Source organism: Erythrolamprus reginae, chromosome 6 (genome assembly GCF_031021105.1).
Source record: "Erythrolamprus reginae isolate rEryReg1 chromosome 6, rEryReg1.hap1, whole genome shotgun sequence".
Taxonomy (NCBI): Eukaryota; Metazoa; Chordata; class Lepidosauria; order Squamata; family Dipsadidae; genus Erythrolamprus; species Erythrolamprus reginae.
The window spans coordinates 58,108,797-58,128,416 of NC_091955.1; the positions used below are offsets into that span (position 1 = coordinate 58,108,797).

Consider the following 19,620-nt stretch of genomic DNA (forward strand, 5'->3'; position numbering starts at 1 on the left):
GGGGGGCTTGCCAGCACCCCCCTGAACCCCGGTTCGGGGGGGGGGGTGCTGGCAAGCTCCCCAGGCCGGCTGCGACTTTTAAAACACCCGTGCCGCTTCCCAGCTGTCTCCCGAAGCCGAACACGGAAGTTCGGCTTTAGCAACCACATGAAATCAGCATAGCACACAAGACAACTCAAGGTCTTCAAAATATCCTAAGCAACCCAAATGACCCAACAACCCAGAAGAAAAAAACAGGAATCATGAACATACATTGTAAGGACTGCAACACTATGTAGGACAAATAGCCAGAAGACTGGCAGAACGCATCCATGATCACTAACTAGCTGTCAGAAGACTTAATGAAGATTCTTTAATTTCACAACATAGAGAGATTTAACCATAGTTTCAATTAGGAAAATGGGACCATCCTAAGACCTAGCCAGGTCCAAAAACATCAGAAGCACTCTGACAAATCAGCCATCAATAGATACAAACATTCACAACATCTATGGACTATGCAAGAGAGACTGTCACCCAAGCACCTCTTCTACCCCAGCAATCAGCACCCAGAACAGTATAGATCACAGGTGTCAAACTTGTGGCATTACATTGCCGTCGCATGACATTTTTGCCCTTTGTGGAACTAGGGTGGGCATGGCCGGTGCGGGACTCATCCGGTACATGGACCGCCAGTTTGACACCCCTGGCATATATTAACTCCAAGGTTAACATCAGACCAATAGTCAAGCAAACAATACCCCAATCAAGAAATTGCCAAAGAAGCCAACAGCAACCAGTCCAACAAAAGAATCCCTAAGACTACCCCCACCAACACTGATAGGCAATCCACCAGAATATAAACCAACAGCAAACTGCATTGATGAGGTTACCTAGCTTTGTTATTGAAATTTCTGCAAGAAAACAAGCAAACTCAGCACCAAGGACCTTGTTTTTTCAACCCTGAGCTGCAAATATTCTCCTTTATTAAGGAGTACTGTGTTATATTTGGTTGCCCTGGGTTATTTATAAAGCACTAAAGACAGGATAAAAATATAATAAACAAACAAATAAAATAAAACAAAACAAAAATTTCTCTTCTGGCATCTGCAAAGTCCCTGAAGACATGGCTGTGCCACCACACTTAAGGATCAAGTAGAAGTGATAAGACTCTTCAATGGTTTTACTGAATCAAATGTATTGCTTGGATATACCTACTGATTGTGACTGTTTTGTGTCTGAATTTCTGCCAATAGTTTTTAATATAGTTGTATGCTGTTTTTATTTGCATTTTTATTGTTCTTGCTATCGTTTTAACTGTTGTGAGCTGCCTGGGGTGGCATATGTGAAATGAGCAACTATAATAATTGAATAAGGTCTATCAATCAATCAGGTTCTTTCCTGGGTCATGAAGCTTTGGGCACTGTAATGTCTATCCTGCCCATATCTAGATCAGACATAGAGCAATTTTTAAAGAGAGAGAAAACTTGTACAAGCTCAAAATGTCCTAACTAAAATAATTTTAGATTTTGTTCCTCAAAATACACTTCCTTTTTATTGCATTGACATCTGGTTCTTTTCCCCAATTCAAGTTAAAATGGTCCTGTGGTTAGCAATAAAACCTCAAATAATGCAAGAAAATCTTGAAAGCTTTCCTGCCTAACGTAAGGAAGTTTTCTGAATTACTCCACACATCTTTGTCTTGTTTAAAAATTCTGTTTGATAAAGAATTCTTTAACTTCTTTTATATTCTTCTTATGCTATTGCTTAATGGATTTAATTTAATTTATGTCTTTCTTTCTCATTTTCAATATACTGAAAATGGCAAGGAGGGGGCAATATAGCAAACATTTCCAAAAATTAAAAGTCAGTTTAGGTAGAGACTATGGTTTTGTTTATTGAAGTCAGATGTACTTGGTTTAAAAAATATATATTTAACACTTAAAATCATTCTTTAATACAGTAGTCCTTAACTTATGACCACAACTGAGCCCAAATTTATGCTGCTAAGTGAGATGTTTGTTAAATGAGTTCTGCCCCATTTTACGACCTTTCTTGCCACAGCTTTAAAAGTGAATCTCTGCAGTTGTTAAGTTAGGGTTAACTTAATAACTGGATCAACATTTGGAATACTGTGTTCAGTTCTGGAGACCTCACCAAAAAAAGATATTGATAAAGCTGAACGGGTCCAAAGACGGGCTACAAAAATGGGGGAAGGTCTTAAGCATAAAACTTATCAGGAAAGACTTAATGAACTTAATCTGTATAGTCTGGAGGACAGAAGGGAAAGCAGGGACATGATCGAAACATTTAAATACGTTAAAGGGTTAAATAAGGTTCAGGAGGGAAGTGTTTTTAATAGGAAAGTGAACACAAGAACAAGGGGACACAATCTGAAGTTAGTTGGGGGAAAGATCAAAAGCAACATGAGAAAATATTATTTTACTGAAAGAGTAGTAGATCCTTGGAACAAACTTCCAGCAGACGTGGTTGATAAATCCACAGTAACTGAATTTAAACATGCCTGGGATAAACATATATCCATCCTAAGATAAAATACAGAAAATAGTATAAGAGTAGATTAAATGGATCATGAGGTCTTTTTCTGCCGTCAGACTTCTATGTTTCTATGATATTTAATATCATTGCACATTACCTTCAGGTTACCTGGAAGATTCATATGAGGCAGTATTGCAGGCCTTTTATAAGGTGCTAAAGACTTATTTTTTCCCACAGACACCAGGTTAGGTGTTCCTGCTGTTGTATTGATAGATGTACTCGGGGTGGGCTGCTGCCCGGATGGGGTAGCGAAAATGAAGCTCTACCCTAGAGTATCCAATTTGCACTGAAAGATGTTGAAAGAAAATGCAGGGCATCTTGCATAAGCCACGCCCACAGTGGTAGTAAAAATTTTGGTAGTCTTTCACTGCATGTACTGAATTCCCCCTAGATGCTTAGGGAGTTTAAACTGGTTTTAAATGGATTTGCATTATTTATTCGATTATTTGTCAGCTGTTTCACATGTCAAGGGAATAATGTTGTACATTTAAATATTCCATAAACAAATAATTCACTTACTGTGTTTTGTAACTCTCGCCAGCCTCCTAGAGCCTGAAAGTGCCTGAATTGTTCTCCAAAGAGCCGACCACCAATTCTGCGTTCTAGATAAACTGTATGCCCCTCGTTTAGCCTAGAATATGAAGCAGATAAATGAGTATTTCTCTTGATAGATCCTTAAAACAAAAATTCTTCAAGCATTTGAATTTCACCTACCAAAAGTGTTCCCAAGTCTTGTTTGTTACCAAATTCCCTGTCCAGCTATGAGAAATTTCATGGGCAATAACCTGAAATGTATAAAAATGTATTGTGGCTTCTTTAACTCATATAGGAGCAAAATCACGTTTTGTTTTACTGGTTGACGTCTACAGCACTGAGTACATGAAGGAGAATGCCATCAAACGGATGCAGCCAGAAGATGGAGGACTTATGTTTTTCCAATGCCCATACAATCTCCTAAATCAGTGATTTTCAACCTTTTTTGAGCCGCGGCACATTTTTTACATTTACGAAACCCTGGGGCACATTGAGCGGGGTGAGGGTGGGGGGCTAAAAAAAGTTTGGAAAAATTCTCTCTCTCTCTCTTCCTCCCTTTTGCTATATTTCTCTCTCCCTCTTTCTCTCCCTTCCTCTTTCTTTCTCTCTCTCCATCCCTTTCTTTCTCTTTCTTCCTTCCTCTCTTTTTTGCTCTTTTTCTCTCTCCCTCCCTCCCTCCCTCCCTCTATGTCTTTCTCTCTCTCTCCTTCCCTCCCTCCCTCTCTCTCTCTCTCTTGCTTTCTTTCTCTTGCTCTCTCTTGCTTTCTCTTGTTCTCTTTCTCTCTTTCTTTCTCTCTCTCTTGTTCTCTTTCTCTCTCTCTCGCTCTTTCACTCTCTTGCTTTCTTTTTCTTTCTCTCTCTCTTGCTTTCCTTCTCTCTCTGAGCTTCACGGCACACCTGGCCATGTCTCACGGCACACTAGTGTGCCACGGCACACTGGTTGAAAAACACTGTCCTAAATGTACTTCAGTTTTAAATTTCTATATGAAATTCTACAGAATACAAACTTTTACTATTTTTCTTATTAATATGTATTGAATCTTTTAAAACTAAATAGGAAATAATGTCTATTAACTGAAGCCATTTACCATATTTTTCAGACTATAAGACGTACCAGAGCATAAGACGCACCTTAGTTTTGGAGGAAGAAAATAAGAGAAAAGCTGATTGGTAGGTGATCAGCCTCCTGGAATACTGTACTTCCAAAAGCTGTTCCCAGAGGTGAACTTTAGCAACAGGTTCGTTGATTGTGAGCTCTCCGCCTTGATTTTTCCATCCTCTGAAACCTCCATTTCAGATATTTTTTTCAGTTTCTGAATCCTCCATTTTGGAGACTTTTTTTTCAGTTCTGAAACATCCGTTTCAGAGGATTTTTTAGCCCCTGAAACCTCTGTTTGAGAGGCTGGGCACAGCTACATTCGGTGTATAAGACGCACCTAAATTTTCACCCTCTTTCATGGAGGGAAAAAGGTGCATCTTATACTCCAAAAAATATGGTATGTAAGATTTGAGTAATTCATTTACATTTCATAGTGTAATGTATCTTCATAAATGAGTAAATTTAGATTTATACTTACACTGGATAATGATCTGTCACCAGCCTGCACAAAATAAGAACAAAAAAAAGGCTAATAAAGTCTCTAAATTAATATTAGACAATGTCTTACAATATTATGGTCTAATTTGGACAGAAAATAGTTTACAGGTAGTCCCCGACTTTCATCAGTTCATTTAGTGACTGTTCAAAGTGGTAACAGCACAGAAAAAAGTGAGACGACCATTTTGCACATTTGCAATCATCGCAGAATCCCCATGGTCACATGATCAAAATCCAGATTCTTGGCAACTGATTCATATTTATGATGATTGCAGTGTCCTATAATCATGTGACACCACCCTTCCTTGTGATCAGAGTCAATGGAGAAGCCAATTGCAGTGATTTATTTAACACCCATGGCAACAAAGGCTGCAAAATTGGGCAAAGCTCACTTAACAAATGTCTCAGTTAGCAACATAAATTTGGGGTTAATTGTGGTTGTAAGTAGCTACCTGTATAAGGACATATCAAAAGACAAAATACTATGAAAATGTCACAAATGAAATGGGGCCAAACTGATTCAGCATTTTTCTTCTAGGAGATAAAATCCATAATAAAGTCAAACTTACCAATAAAGTAGGAGTTACAAAAGTGAGGCAGGGATTCTCCATACCACCATATGGAAATGATGGGGGCAACACCAGCAAGTCATATTGACCCCAGACATAAGGACCTGCCAGATCTTCTGCTATTTTCAGCATGGCTTCAGCCTGAAACAAGAATGAGCAAACTTCAGTGTTTAACGTTTGAACATGTTTATACAGAAGACAAATAAATACAGAAGCATATATAGCTGTTATCATTATGCAAGTGACTCACCTCACCAAATTCGTAAGCTGCTTTGTCCACCAGTTCCTTTTCAGCCCACACCAAAGTTCTAGGACCAATGACTCTGTAGAACAAAATTCAATTAGATACATGAAGACTACTGTTTAGATTTCATTACCATGCAAGGCAGTATAAGTTAAATTGTATTAACTAGAGGAAATTAGTTGCAGTGAATAGCACTGAAATGCAACAGTTGCTAGGTAATTGTTTCAGTTATTTTTGTTCTTAGTACAGTTTCTTGACTAATCTTCCACTTATACACTGATCACCATGGAAAGAACCAGCATATGCCTCGCTTTCTCCGTCACCTCCTGCCTTTGGGCATTTAGATGCCTCTTACCAGCCGACAGCATTGACAGTTCCCTGCTACTATTTGCAATGAGAAAATGAAATCTGATTTTTCCCATTCCCCTGACCAGGTGGCTGGTAGGTACGGGTTCATTGCCTGAGGTGTGTCCAGCTGAGCAATCAGGCAGCCCTTTCCCAGTGATCAAGAGCCATAAACAGCAATTGAGGATGAGGATGTTTAAATCGCCTCCATCCCATTTAACCAGAATTCAACTATATTGCCCTCACCTGCTTTCCAAGGCGCCAACTACTAACGCAACCAGATAACTGGGTATTGGAACCTAACAGAAAGGAAGGAAGGAAGGAAGGAAGTTCTTAGAAAATAAAAACATAATTACAAACAAAATTATATGTTTGACAGCTTAAATTTTGCTGAAGAAAAGTCATCCTTGTGATACAATATATCATGTGAATGCTCTTACATTTTGAATGAAACGGAATATCTTCCTACTTTGGTCTTCTGGATCAAGCAAGTCTCCATCTCTCTTGGCACTCATAAGAGCCACCAGCTCACTTGGAACAGATAACTAGTTAAACACAAAACATATCTGTAATTTCTGTCCAATATGATACTTTTCCTTTTAATTAAAATGCTAATTCTGCAACAATGCAAGTCAGAAATGTCTGTTATGTGTTATGTATACGCTCCCCTCTCCTTTTATATACTTCCCTCTATGTCTTGCTATGTTTTCAGCTTTGATTCTACTGTGCTACATCCTCCAGCAAAATTAGATATAAATATGTACAGTACCTCAATTATATAAGCTTATAGTAAATTTTTCATTACCTAGCATTTAACAAGAAAAATAAGTGCACAACTTTAACTCAAATAAATTAAGTGTAACCATTACAAAAAACAAAGAGGTGTTCAAGCAGACACATCCTAAAAATGTATATTTCATGCACTTAGAATGTACAAATAAAGGCTTGACATATGAACAGCTCCTTTATACAAGGGTAAGTCGTGGCCAATCGTGGTTCCCTCATACAATAAAACCTATACCAGGGGTCAGCAGCCTTAAACACTCAACAAGCCATTTGGACCCATTTCCCACAGAAAAGAAAACCCCAGGAGCCACAAAACTCTTTTGACATATAAAATTGAAAATAAGACTGCGTATATCATTTTTTGCCTTTATGCTATTATTAAAAAAACTATGGTGTGTTTGTATTTCTGAAATCAATGAACTGCTACAGATAAATCAAATTTTATTTCTGCATGCAACAAAAACATTTTGAACTCTAAAAAAAAGATGGGTTGAAAAGCTCTATAAATCACATGTAGAAGGCATCGCACATTGGCACTTGTGACACGGGTTACAGACCCCAGACCTATACTATATATATACATATTTAGGGGTAGAATATTTTGCCAAATGGGTAGAAATATGTCCATTGTAGCAAAAGTAGCAAGAAAACAGTGGTATGTATGTATATATGTATGTATGTATGTATGTATGTATGTATGTATGTATGTATGTATGTATGTATTGGATGTATACCTTCTCTGAGGACAATTTGCAATTACAGAGAGTGCTGAGGAAAACAAATTTTCTGTATTTATAGTAGCCTGGTTTCAGACTTGGTCATCTGCTGGGATTATCTGCCTGTCTGTCATCTATTTTCATTTTTAGTAATTGTCCATTTCCTTCACACCCTTTGTGGATGTTCTCAGAAAGGATTCAGAGAAAGAAACCCAATGACTCTCGTCTTTCAGGATTTCTTAATGGCTTTCAATAATGTTAACCATGGTATTCTGAAAAGTTTGCATGGTCTGAGAGTTGGATTATGCAATAGCAGTTCTGCTTTCTGTTTAAAAGATGTTTCAGTCAATGGTGGTAAAAGGAGAAGGTTGGGTCCTTCATCCATCTGTTATAGAGGGCTCCAGGGCCTGTTTCACCTATACCATTTAACAACTACACCAATAAGCTAGATTTGAGATGCAGTATCATTCATATGCTGAGGATATCCGGCTGTACTCTCCTCATTGAACTAGAGGCAAATGTAGTAGATGTCCTTATGCATGAAGGCTGCTAGGGTCAGGATAGAGAAAAACAGTCTCAAATTCAAGTCAATTAAACAGAGTGATGACTAATTGAGAAATCTGCTGATTATAGCACTACCATTTATAATTCCCAGGCGTACAATCTGAGGATCCTTTCTGACCAGAACTAGGAGAGACCTTTGATCAGCTTTGGCTGATACTTCAGACATTACAATATATGGAACAGGACACTCTGATAGTTATCACCTATGTATCATATCTAAGGTAGTTCAAACTCCCCCAGTTTCTAGTCTGATAACCACTATACCAAACAGGCTTTTAGCTCCTTATTACATTACTGTAATCTGCTCTGCATAGGTTGCCTTTGAAGACCACCTGGAAACTTCAGTTGTTTCAGCAGTTTGTGTGCTTACTGGCCAATCCCAGTACTTTGCTCTATTGTTGAGTTGTACTGGTTGTGAAACTCAAGTGCTAATTGCCATCTATAAACCCTGGGGTCTGATGAATGTTAATACATTATTACATATATTTCAAAAAAAACTTTAATCAGAAGGTGCAAACATGACAATGTGTAACACTGGGCTTTCAACTGTTAGAGAGCTGAATAACTTAAGTGATTTTTAAGTTGTCTTGTTGATATAAAGATTTGTTAACTGTTTGGCATATTTATGTGTGAATTTTGTTACTTGTCAAATAAATAAGAAATTACTTTTCTTCTTTTGTCCCTACACATACGCTCAACAAACATTCATGCAAAATGAAAGCAATACTGCATCTAATTATGTTTTAATTTTCTTTAAAACTCACTTTTCAGACTTAGGTAAATTATCTAAAAAGTAGTTTTTCTTCATATGAACCAATTAGCTATCAGTAATTACAACAGGGAAATTTAAATCAGGATTTTCTGACATGCAGTTTTGATGAGAAAATGTTTGGTATGTGCCACTTTAAAGCTTAACTCTTTAAAGCTATAGAACACTGGAAATTTCTAACTCCAATAACGTACAGGGCCAAAATATGTGATATTTTCATAAAAGTAATTATTTACATATTTTGCAATGCAGCCAACAGGATAATTTAAAGAACATATATATGTTGTAAATTATTATTATTATTATTATTATTATTATTATTATTATTGTTGTTGTTGTTGTTGTTGTTGTTATTATTTATCAGATGTGTATTTCGCCCCTCTCCGTAGACTCGGGGTGGCTAACAACAATAAGACAATATAAAGAAATCTAATATTTAAGTGAATTTAAAAACTCTAATTTAAGAAACCAATCATACATACAGACATACCATGCATAAATTTTATAAGCCTAGGGGGAAGGAAAAATCTCAATTCCCCCATGCCTGATGACAGAGGTGGGTTTTAAGGAGCTTACGAAAGGCAAGGAGGGTGGGGGCAACTCTGATATCTGGGGGGAGTTGGTTCCAGAGGTTCGGGGCCGCCACAGAGAAGGCTCTTCCCCTGGGTCCTGCCAAACGACATTGTTTAGTCGACGGGACCTGGAGAAGGCCAACTCTGTGAGACCTAACTGGTCGCTGGGATTTGTGCGGGAGAAGGCGGTTCCGGAGATATTATGTGCTAGTCTCCGTTTTTTATGTGGAAATATAATAACAGCATTACATTACATTATACCATTTAATGCCCCTGCACTTTTTAGTTCCTTCCTCTTCTAAGCAATTTTAGTTCCTTCCTCTTCTAAGCTCTTATCATAACTTTTTTTTTAATGTTTGTGGTTGATTTGTTCATTCCGTATACCAAAATACTGTCTTCTAGCACAGTGTTTCCCAACCTTGGCAACTTGAAGATATTTGGTCTTCAACTCCCAGAATTCCCCACCCAGCAAATGCTGGCTGGGGAATTCTGGGAGTTGGAGTCCAGATATCTCCAAGTTACCAAGATTGGGAAACACTGTTCTAGCAAACGTGGGTCTAAACCATTTCTCAATCTCAGCATCTTTAAGACTTTAGCTCCCAGAACCTTCCCAGCCAGCCCTTTAACATGGGTGAAATGGGTCCTTAAGATCTTAAATTTGCCAAGAATGAGAAACATTGGGCTTAACGATATAAATAATGTACACCAAAGTAACTATCTAGACCTTACAAACAGATGGTCAACATTTGGTACCTGCCAAAACTAACAGAGACCATTTGAATATTTTCACTGTTTAACTATTTCTTTCCTCAAAGAAGTCTGGCAGAATCTATGCAATTTCGAAGCATACCTTATACCACTTCTGTTGGGCCAACCTAGCACAAAAGGAAGGCATTACTGCAATTATTCCCCAAGACTAGAGTCTTGGGGAATAATTTAATAAAAGATGTTTCGGGGTATGCAGGAATATGAATGTAGCATCCATTTGCAAGTTTAAAACGTTTAAAGCGATGTCTTTATTTGGGACCATACAGCTGATCTCTGCAGCTGCCATGTAATCCAGGAAAAAGATCTGGATGCTTCAAAGAGCTACTGTTTCACAACTGTTTCTCCAAGGCAGTGTTTCCCAACCTTGGCAAATTGATGATATCTGGACTTCAACTCCCAGAATTCCTCAGCCAGCATTTGCTGGCTGGGGAATTCTGGGAATTGAAGTCCAAATCAAGTTGAAGTCCAAATCAAGTTGCCAAGGTTGGGAAACACTGCTCTCCAAGGTACCCTTTTAGCACTAACCCCGAAGCACTGAACAGCCTAGTTCCAAGATGGCAAACCTATGGTACGCGTGTCAGTGGCAGCACACTGCACCATCTCTGATGGCACATGAGCCATCGCCCCAATTCAGCTCCTCTGCACATGTGTGTGCCTCCCATCAGGCAGCTGGCCTTTGGGGCTCTGCCGCGCATCCACAAGGTCTGTGAGTGGGTGCCATGCGTACATGCAGGGCAAAGTGTGTGTGTGTGCATGCACATGCACATGCGTGGGATGCATGAGCATGCCACACATGCATGGGGTATAGGGCGCACGGAGGAAGTGAATGCACACTTGTTCCGGAAAAGGTAGCCATCACTAACCCAGTACTTACCTCCGCATAATATGTTAACTTCACAGCGGGGGTATCTTGGCAGGGAAGAAGAGCTCTGCAATGAGTAGCCTAATGAAGGGAAAAGGTCATTTATTAGTTCTTGTATAGATAGTGCAGCAAACCACTAAGGGTATGGCTAATAGTACAGGCAGTCTTTGGGTTACAACTATTCAGCAACTTACGACAGTGCCAAATGAATGATATTTGCAATAAGTCCTTGCAGTTCCAGTGGGCGTGGCATCCTTACTGTCACATGACAATTTACAAAATTCCCTGCTGACTTCTCATAAGCAAAGTGAATGGAGAAGCTGGCATACTTTATTCTTTATAGCCCATTTTTCTGTATTTTTTGATAGTAGGTATATTTGAGTTTTTGTTCCTTTTGGTTTATTTTTCTTATTTTAAAAAATTATACCTACATATAACTTTATATTTAAAATACCGTGTTTCCCCGATAGTAAGGCAGTGTCTTACTATCTTTTTACCCCCAAAAGCCCCACTGTGTCTTACTTTGGGGGTATGTCTTATATTGTCCTGGGCACCGGGGCCGGCTCGTCTTCGGCCCGGGCGAGGCCTCTTCTCCTCCGGGCGGGCGGCGTTAGGCGTCCACCCACCCCCAGCCCCGTACCGCTTTACGGGCTGGACGATTGGGGGGGCGGTGGGGACGCGAGGCAAAGGAAGTGAAGGGAACTACGGGCGCCGGGAAGGCACGGAGCCAGGTGCGAGCGTCGCGGTGCGCGTGTCCTTTCAGACCCCCCCCCCCGCCGTTTCCCGCCTCCACTCACCAAATTGACAGGGTGAAGGTAGCCGTTCCCGGAGGGCTCTTCTTGCCCGGGGTTTTTTTACGCGCCTTGCCCGCCGCCGCGCCCCGGCCTTTGCCCGGGGAGCCCCGCTAAGCCTTCTGCGCCTGACTCGGCGAGGCGAGAGAGAAGAAGGAGAAGCGCAAGTGGATGCGGAGCGCCCGGGAGGCATTTATCCGCCCGGGAGGCATTTATCCGTCCTTCGCTTTGACAGTGCTGGTCCGAAGCGAGCCGAGCGGGTGGACCAGCGCCGTCAAAGCGAAGGACGGATAAATGCCTCCCGGGCGGATAAATGCCTCCCGGGCGCTCCGCATCCACTTGCGCTTCTCCTTCTTCCCTCTCGCCTCGACGAGTCAGGCGCAGAAGGCTTAGCGGGGACCAGCGCCGTCCTTCGCTTTGCCAAGCCGGGGAAGAGGCGGTGGCGCCGCGGCAAGGCGAAGGACGGCGCTGGTCCGAAGTGAGCCGAGCGGAGGGGAGCACCGTCCTTCGCCTCGCCGCCACCGCCTCTTCCCCGGCTTGGCAAAGCGAAGGATGGCGCTGGTCCGAAACGCCACAACCCCTTCAGCGGAAGATGGAGAATTCTTCTATGTTTCTAATCCAGGCTCGCCAACCCGGAAATGCGAGGCGAAGGACGGCGCTGGTCATCGCCCCCCCCCCCCCCGCAATACCCCTGTGTTTCCCCGAAAGTAAAACATATGTCTTACTTTCGGGGTATGGCTTATATTAGCCAACCCCCCTGAAACCCCCCATATGTCTTACAATCGGGGGGGTCTTACTATCGGGGAAACACGGTATGTCTATTAGAAAAAGGACTACTGGAACTTCTGTGGTATGGTCACATGGATTTGCACTTTACAATTGCATAACTTAGCAATGGAAAATCTGGTTTTACTTGCCACTGTAACCTGAGGACTACCTGTAAAATGTTTATTCTATACTACAATGCAGAATAGAATCCAATTCTGGCATAATCATATCCAGTCACCGTTCATTCAGACTCACATCCTTAACTCAATTACACTTCTACATTTTATTGCATCTCATTCAGTAGACTCCTTTCTAAACTTTATGTTCTTAGGCAATCTGAAATTTGGCAGGCACATATGAAGTAGCCCAGTAAGATTACAAAAATGCATGCCATACATTTGTAAGTATCTGAGTTATAAGCAGAGTCTCAAAAATGACTATGCTGTGAAGTGTCAAATCCGAAGTTGTACAGTATATATACAAATCAGACTGTGTAAACTTATAATTTAAGATGTGTGTAAAGCCATATAAATCATCTAAGTATGTTAAACCAAGCACTAAACTCCGTATTACAACCAAGTATGTCTTTACCCTCAACGGCACATCTTCTGTATATGAGGATGTATTAACAACATACTATCTGAACGTTTAGGAAGTAAGGCTTTATCAGACAATAAGACCAGTAGTACTTACTTATCAGACATACCACTAAAACAACCTACTCACCTGGCACTGACTAAAAAGAAATGGATGTCTTTTCCCTGATGTCTGTTCTGGACTAAACCACTGAAGTGCTGAAGACCTTGGAGAAGTTTCAAAAGAGATTTCCACAACCACATCTTGGCCCCTGCAAATATTCAAATATTGAGACTTGGAATATTACTTAGACATTCCTAAACCATCATTCAAACCTCAATTGTAACAAAGATGAAAACCTATTGAAAGACCTTAGTAGTTAGTGGTCCACCAACAAAGTAAGAGTATAAGAAAACTTCATATGCACAATAGAGCATGGGAAAAAATTAAGTTACGAATTGGAAGAATAAAAAATAACAGAACTATGCAGTATCTGAATGGAAGCAGGTGTCTATTACATTTTTAAAGCAAATCAATTTTATAATGGGCTACTTAATAATTATAGTTACTGAGCCCCATTTGCCTGAAAAGAAGTTTTAAAAAATGAGCCTATTAAATACCAAGTTTAATCTTGTATCATCAGATCTCTAAGAAATTCTCAGAACAAATATAAAAATATATTTAAATGGTTATTGACAAACAAGAGAATGTGAGCACTGTTTCTTCTGAATATATGGACAAAGAGCCACAATGTGGTCCTTGGAAGAAGCCGATTATCTAGGTCCCCAGCAGTCGGGTTTCAGGCCCGGTCACAGCACGGAAACCGCTTTGGTCGCGTTGATGGATGATCTCTGGCGGGCCCGGGACAGGGGTTTATCCTCTGTCCTGGTGCTCCTCGATCTCTCAGCGGCTTTCGATACCATCGACCATGGTATCCTTCTGCACCGGTTGGAGGGGTTGGGGGTGGGAGGCACTGTGCTTCAGTGGTTCTCCTCCTACCTCTCTGGCCGGTCGCAGTCGGTGTTAGTGGGGGGTCAGAGGTCGACTCCGAGGTATCTCCCTTGTGGGGTGCCTCAGGGGTCGGTCCTCTCCCCCTTGCTATTTAACATCTACATGAAACCGCTGGGTGAGATCATCCAAGGACATGGGGTGAGGTATCATCAATATGCCGATGATACCCAGCTTTACATCTCCACCCCATGCCCAGTCAACGAAGCGGTAGAAGTGATGTGCCGGTGCCTGGAGGCTGTTGGGGCCTGGATGGGTGTCAACAGACTCAAGCTCAACCCGGATAAGACGGAGTGGCTGTGGGTTTTGCCTCCCAAGGACAATCCCATCTGTCCGTCCATTACCCTGGTGGGGGGAATTATTGACCCCCTCAGAGAGGGTCTGCAACTTGGGCGTCCTCCTCGATCCACAACTCACATTAGAGAACCACCTTTCAGCTGTGGCGAGGGGGGCGTTTGCCCAGGTTCACCTGGTGCACCAGTTGCGGCCCTATCTGGACCGGGACTCATTGCTCACAGTCACTCATGCCCTCATCACCTCGAGGTTCGACTACTGTAATGCTCTCTACATGGGGCTACCTTTGAAAAGTGTTCGGAAACTTCAGATCGTGCAGAATGCAGCTGCGAGAGCAGTCATGGGCTTACCTAGGTATGCCCATGTTTCACCATCACTCCGCAGTCTGCATTGGCTGCCGATCAATTTCCGGTCACAATTCAAAGTGTTGGTTATGACCTTTAAAGCCCTTCATGGCATCGGACCAGAATATCTCCGAGACCGCCTTCTGCCGCACGAATCCCAGCGACCGATTAGGTCCCACAGAGTGGGCCTCCTCCGGGTCCCGTCAACTAAACAATGTCGGTTGGCGGGCCCCAGGGGGAGAGCCTTCTCTGTGGCGGCACCGACTCTCTGGAACCAACTCCCCCCGGAGATCAGAACTGCCCCTACTCTTCCTGCCTTCCGCAAACTCCTCAAAACCCACCTTTGCCGTCAGGCATGGGGAAACTAAACATCTCCCCCTGGGCACGTTGAATTTATATATGGTATGCTTGTATGTATGTATTTTAGTATATGGGGTTTTTTAACTTTTTCAATATTTTAATTAATTGGATTATGTATTGGATTGCTTTTCACTTGTTGTGAGCCGCCCCGAGTCTTCGGAGAGGGGCGGCATACAAATCCAAATAATAAATAAATAAATAAATAAATAAATGTACTTGTGCGAGTTGACTAGACTTTAACATACTCTTCTATATTATTCTTATAATGCACACCTGCAATGTTGCTTTTTAAATTCATAGTAATTTTTGGATTAAAGAAGAAAACATGCTCCAGAAATCACCAGATTGAGAGATATTTTCTGAGGACTATAATCTTTCTATATTATATTATGTTTTAATTAAGTACAATACACTTTCTGTATTGGTGTTTTTGATTTCCAAAACCTCTTAAATTAATATGAGTTACCATAACAAATAATGTGTAATGAAATAATACAATAATGAAAAGGTTCTTAAAGTGAAAATAACCACCATGTCTCTAATGGCACAAATTAATTCTGGCATGATGTGTCAAGTTTCTTTAAAGGGTGAGGCTGAAAACTTTTTACCAAGATTACCAAGAAGGACAAACAGGAATAATTAGCAAATGGGTGGTGATGAGAAAACACACATCCCCAATTTTAAAATTGGAAGATAAACTTGCGGAAATGAATTTGTCCAGCAGTACATTCTTCTAATATTACTCATCCTGCAATTGATTTTGGAGGTTTTTCCTCCTACTTTCTATCTTAGAAGTAGGGAACCACAGCCCAATTTTCAGAAAGCAGTCTTCAAGTCTATTCTTTTGCCTCCCAGTCTACAATTTTCAAGTGGATTGCTTTACCAACATTTTTATAAATTTGTCTTTTTGTTTTCTACTTTTCAATTTTTTTAAAAAAACTTTATTTCTGGTTTTTATTTATTTGCTGCCCACTGTAAGGCTACCCAAAACTGCTTTCTTTGAATGAAGAAAAAATTACTCCTAATAAAAGATTAAAGGTCAAGTCTTTGGAAAGAGGTGCTAGACTGCAAAACAAAAAGAGAGGATTTGTGGAACAGAAAGCCAGGAATGCCTTGAAGGTTTTAATAATTATAAGACTGTTAAAGATAACATACAATATTGTGCCTCACCTAACAATATTTACAGTACTAGAATTATTTTACTCATTTTTGCCCCACCTTTATTATTTTTGTAAATAACTCAAGGCAGCAAACTTATGTAATTCACCCTCCTCCAATTTTCCCCACAGCAACTATGCTGGGAGGTTAGTTTGGCTGAAAGTACTTTGAAAGTTCATAGTCAACCAGCAGGCTTTTATGCCTCAGACATGACTAGACCTCAGAGATTTCTGGTTTCTAGCCTGCTGTCTTAACCACCAAACTGGCTCTCAGCAATTATAATGCTGCAGTATCATTTATTCAATAAGGGCAGGGTCCTATATAACGACATAGGTCCTAAGATCAAGCTAATAGCAAGATAACCACAGTATGAAGATAAAAATGCATACTTCCTCAAGTGGAATGGTAATGTGATTTCAAGTGGTGCTCCTTTGAAGCTGTGTTGTTGTCCAAGAACAAACTGAGCCACTTGATTGTTAACAACCACTTTCTGTATTGTTAGGTCTTTGGTGTCCAAAACCTGTTAAATAAATCTGAGTTAACATAATAAATAAATGCTCTAACAATAATGAAAAGATTCTGGAAGTGATAACTTAATGTTTTACTTATTATTAAAGATTTATTAAACTATTTTAGCATAGAAGATAGTTCAAAATACTTCATTACTGTATATTTCTCCACTCAATTTTTATTAAAAAAATATATATTTCATGTTAGGACAGCTCAACTCTTAAAACAAGTACTGTATAAGCTTTTGTTATAAGGCTGCAAAACCATTCCTACTCTCTGTCCCATTTTCTCCTTTTTACATAAAAAGAGGATAAAACAGTTAACTAGTAAAGTTTCAACATGTTTAATGTAAGAGAGAAACTGCAAAGAGAGACATAATTTCACAATACTAACAAAGAATTCTTTGGGAAATTTATTTTGGCCAGGACAATACATTTTTGCGGGACGAGTGTCACATTTTGGAAGAAAAGGTCAGAATTTTATATATACAGTCCAGCAACATGAGTAAAATGTGTAATTTGTGCTGTGCTTCTTTGAGAAGCAGTCATGAAACAGCTCAATCTGTTCCAAGAAAAATTGAGAGGAATTTTTAGCTTAAAAACAGGATTGGACAAAGACCCACCCTGAAGATTTATTGCCCTTAAGAGGAGGAGGAGCTTTCCCCTATTCCTCCATTAAGAACTATACTTTGACCTAGCAGAAAGTCCTGGAAAGATTATGTTTTTGCAACATCGGCTATCAGGGAGATAAAAATGCAACTTCCAAGAAGGCTTAATATTTTATTAGTGCTAGCTCAGCACATTCACAGCATTATTTTTTTATATATGGTACTTGAGCATGAGCCACAGTGCATTGTCATTCTACATCCCCCTCCTTTACTAAACGTACTCCTCTACGTTTACACAGTAAGTAGCAGGGACACCTCGACCACCCCCTACAGCAGTGATTTTCAACCTTTTTTGAGCCGCGGCACATTTTTTACATTTACAAAACCATGGGGCACATTGAGGGGGGGGCGCTAAAAAAGTTTGGACAAAAAAATTCTCTATTCCTCCCTTTTGCTCTACAGTATTTCTCTCTCCCTCTTTCTCTCCCTCTTTTTTTTCTCTCTCTCTCCATCCCTCTTTCTCTCTTGCTTCTTTCCTCTTTTTTGCTCTCTTTCTCTCTCCCTCCCTACTTCCCTCTGTCTTTCTCTCTCCCACCTTCCCTCCCTCTCTTTCTCTCTCTCTCTCTCTTGCTTTCTTTCTCTCTCTCTCTTGCTCTCTCTCTTGCTTTCTTTCTCTCTTGTTCTCTTTCTGTCTTTCTTTCTTTCTCTCTCTCGCTTTCTTTCTCTCTCTTGCTTGCTTTCTCTCTTGTTTTCTTTTTCTCTCTTGCTCTTTCTTTCTCTCTTTCTCTTGTTTTCTTTATCTCTCTGAGCTTCGCGGCACACCTGACCATGTCTCGCGGCACACTAGTGTGCCACGGCACACTGGTTGAAAAACACTGCCCTACAGCCCCATGTAAGGAAATCCTTATTTTAATTCAACTGCTTAAAATAGAAGCCAAAGAAAGCTCTAACAATAATGAAAAGATTCTGGAAGTGATAACTTAATGTTTTACTTAATTATTAAAATATTATTAATCTATTTTAGCTTAGAAGATAGTTCTAATGGCTCCAATGGAGGTTTACTTGAGGTGCAAAATCTTTTATCAAGCAGTCACTTGAAGGAAACTGACAGACGTCCTGTGCACATCAAGAAGAGAATTAGTACCAGAGAGGTTTGGGATGGTCCTTTATTTCGTCTTCATTCGACTTCGGAATCCGAATTCCCGGGCAATTCTCAACGCTAAAGGCAGCCTATCACAACCTTCCCTGTCCTGCCCCCCCCCCCCATTCGATACCCGCCCGCCCCTCAGCGCCCCCCATGGAAGGAGCGGCATTACCAGGGAACTCAGGTTGTCCCTTTCGGACCGCACGGTGAGGGCCGCCGTGCCCCGCAGCGACCGGCTCTCGAAGTCCACGCGGCCCCGCAAGTAGAGATGGTGAGTGCGGCAGGCATCTGGAGCAGCGAAGGAACTCGGGTCTACCTCAGCCATGGCTCCGGCAACACAGCTACACGCCGGGCGCCTCGGGGCGACGCTCCGCTATTTAATGAACTCCCAGGACCGCCTCGTGGGCTCCTCATTGTGGGTGGGAGCAAGGAGGACTCTGGGAGTTAGAGTTCTTCAGGAGGGCCAGCGCTCGGGCAACGAATGGGAAGCGGACTGCTACTCCCATGATGCAACGACAACCAAGTAGCCTCTAAATATCGATTGAGCAACCTATTAACCTATTACGAATCCGAAACTTCAAGGAAAGCAATTTAAGTGGGTAGAAAGCGACGCCTTTATCAGTTCTTCCTCGTTAGTATAGTGGTAAGTATCCCCGCCTGTCACGCGGGAGACCGGGGTTCGATTCCCCGACGGGGAGGCACAATTTTTTCCCCCCTTGTGTACTGTATTTCTTCAAAATTTTTAATAGAAACCGAGAGAGATTTCCAGATGAAAATGTTGTGTATTTTACACGTTCACGGCAACAGCCAGTAGGCTACCTAGTTTGCTATCTTTCACAGTATTGATCTCAATAAAACTACAAATCGTATCGGATTCTATTCTTGCAAGGACCAGCACATCTTTAAGCCAGCCAATTAAAAGTTTGAGGAGTATCTTCTAATTATTTTAATTATTGCTTAAAGAATAATGTAAGGAACAGGGACTGTTTTAACTGGGGAACACATTCATAAAACTGACGGTGGACCAGATTTCTTTGCTAAAAGTTCTCCCCTTGGGCTGCTATGTTTGTTTGGCTTGCTTTCCAGTGTATTTTTTAACCCCATTTAAGTCAAAAAGCCCCTGCCAAAGATTAGCAATTTGCTAAAGCTGCTGCTTACTATAGGTACTTAGAGCAGTGTTTCCCAACCTTGGCCAT

General features: G+C 40.9%; 1 protein-coding gene and 1 non-coding gene across 2 annotated transcripts in view; one reads left to right on the plus strand and one right to left on the minus strand.

Annotated features, from left to right (window-relative positions):
* The window catches only part of LTA4H (leukotriene A4 hydrolase), a 29,795-nt gene extending 10,957 nt beyond the window's left edge, over window positions 1-18,838 (minus strand). The window contains exons 1-11 of the mRNA XM_070755859.1: window positions 18,597-18,838; window positions 16,553-16,683; window positions 13,150-13,270; window positions 10,877-10,945; window positions 6,268-6,372; window positions 6,074-6,126; window positions 5,489-5,561; window positions 5,239-5,379; window positions 4,650-4,673; window positions 3,253-3,323; window positions 3,058-3,169 (exon numbers count right to left, since the gene is read on the minus strand). Of these exons, the coding sequence (XP_070611960.1) occupies window positions 3,058-3,169; window positions 3,253-3,323; window positions 4,650-4,673; window positions 5,239-5,379; window positions 5,489-5,561; window positions 6,074-6,126; window positions 6,268-6,372; window positions 10,877-10,945; window positions 13,150-13,270; window positions 16,553-16,683; window positions 18,597-18,749 (1,053 nt within the window). The 5' untranslated portion in view covers window positions 18,750-18,838. The remainder of the gene's footprint in view (window positions 1-3,057; window positions 3,170-3,252; window positions 3,324-4,649; window positions 4,674-5,238; window positions 5,380-5,488; window positions 5,562-6,073; window positions 6,127-6,267; window positions 6,373-10,876; window positions 10,946-13,149; window positions 13,271-16,552; window positions 16,684-18,596) is intronic.
* Window positions 18,839-19,050: 212 nt separating this feature from the next.
* TRNAD-GUC (transfer RNA aspartic acid (anticodon GUC)) lies at window positions 19,051-19,122 on the plus strand. Its single transcript has one exon. It is a non-coding gene; the product is annotated as a tRNA-Asp (tRNA).
* Window positions 19,123-19,620: the final 498 nt, after the last annotated feature.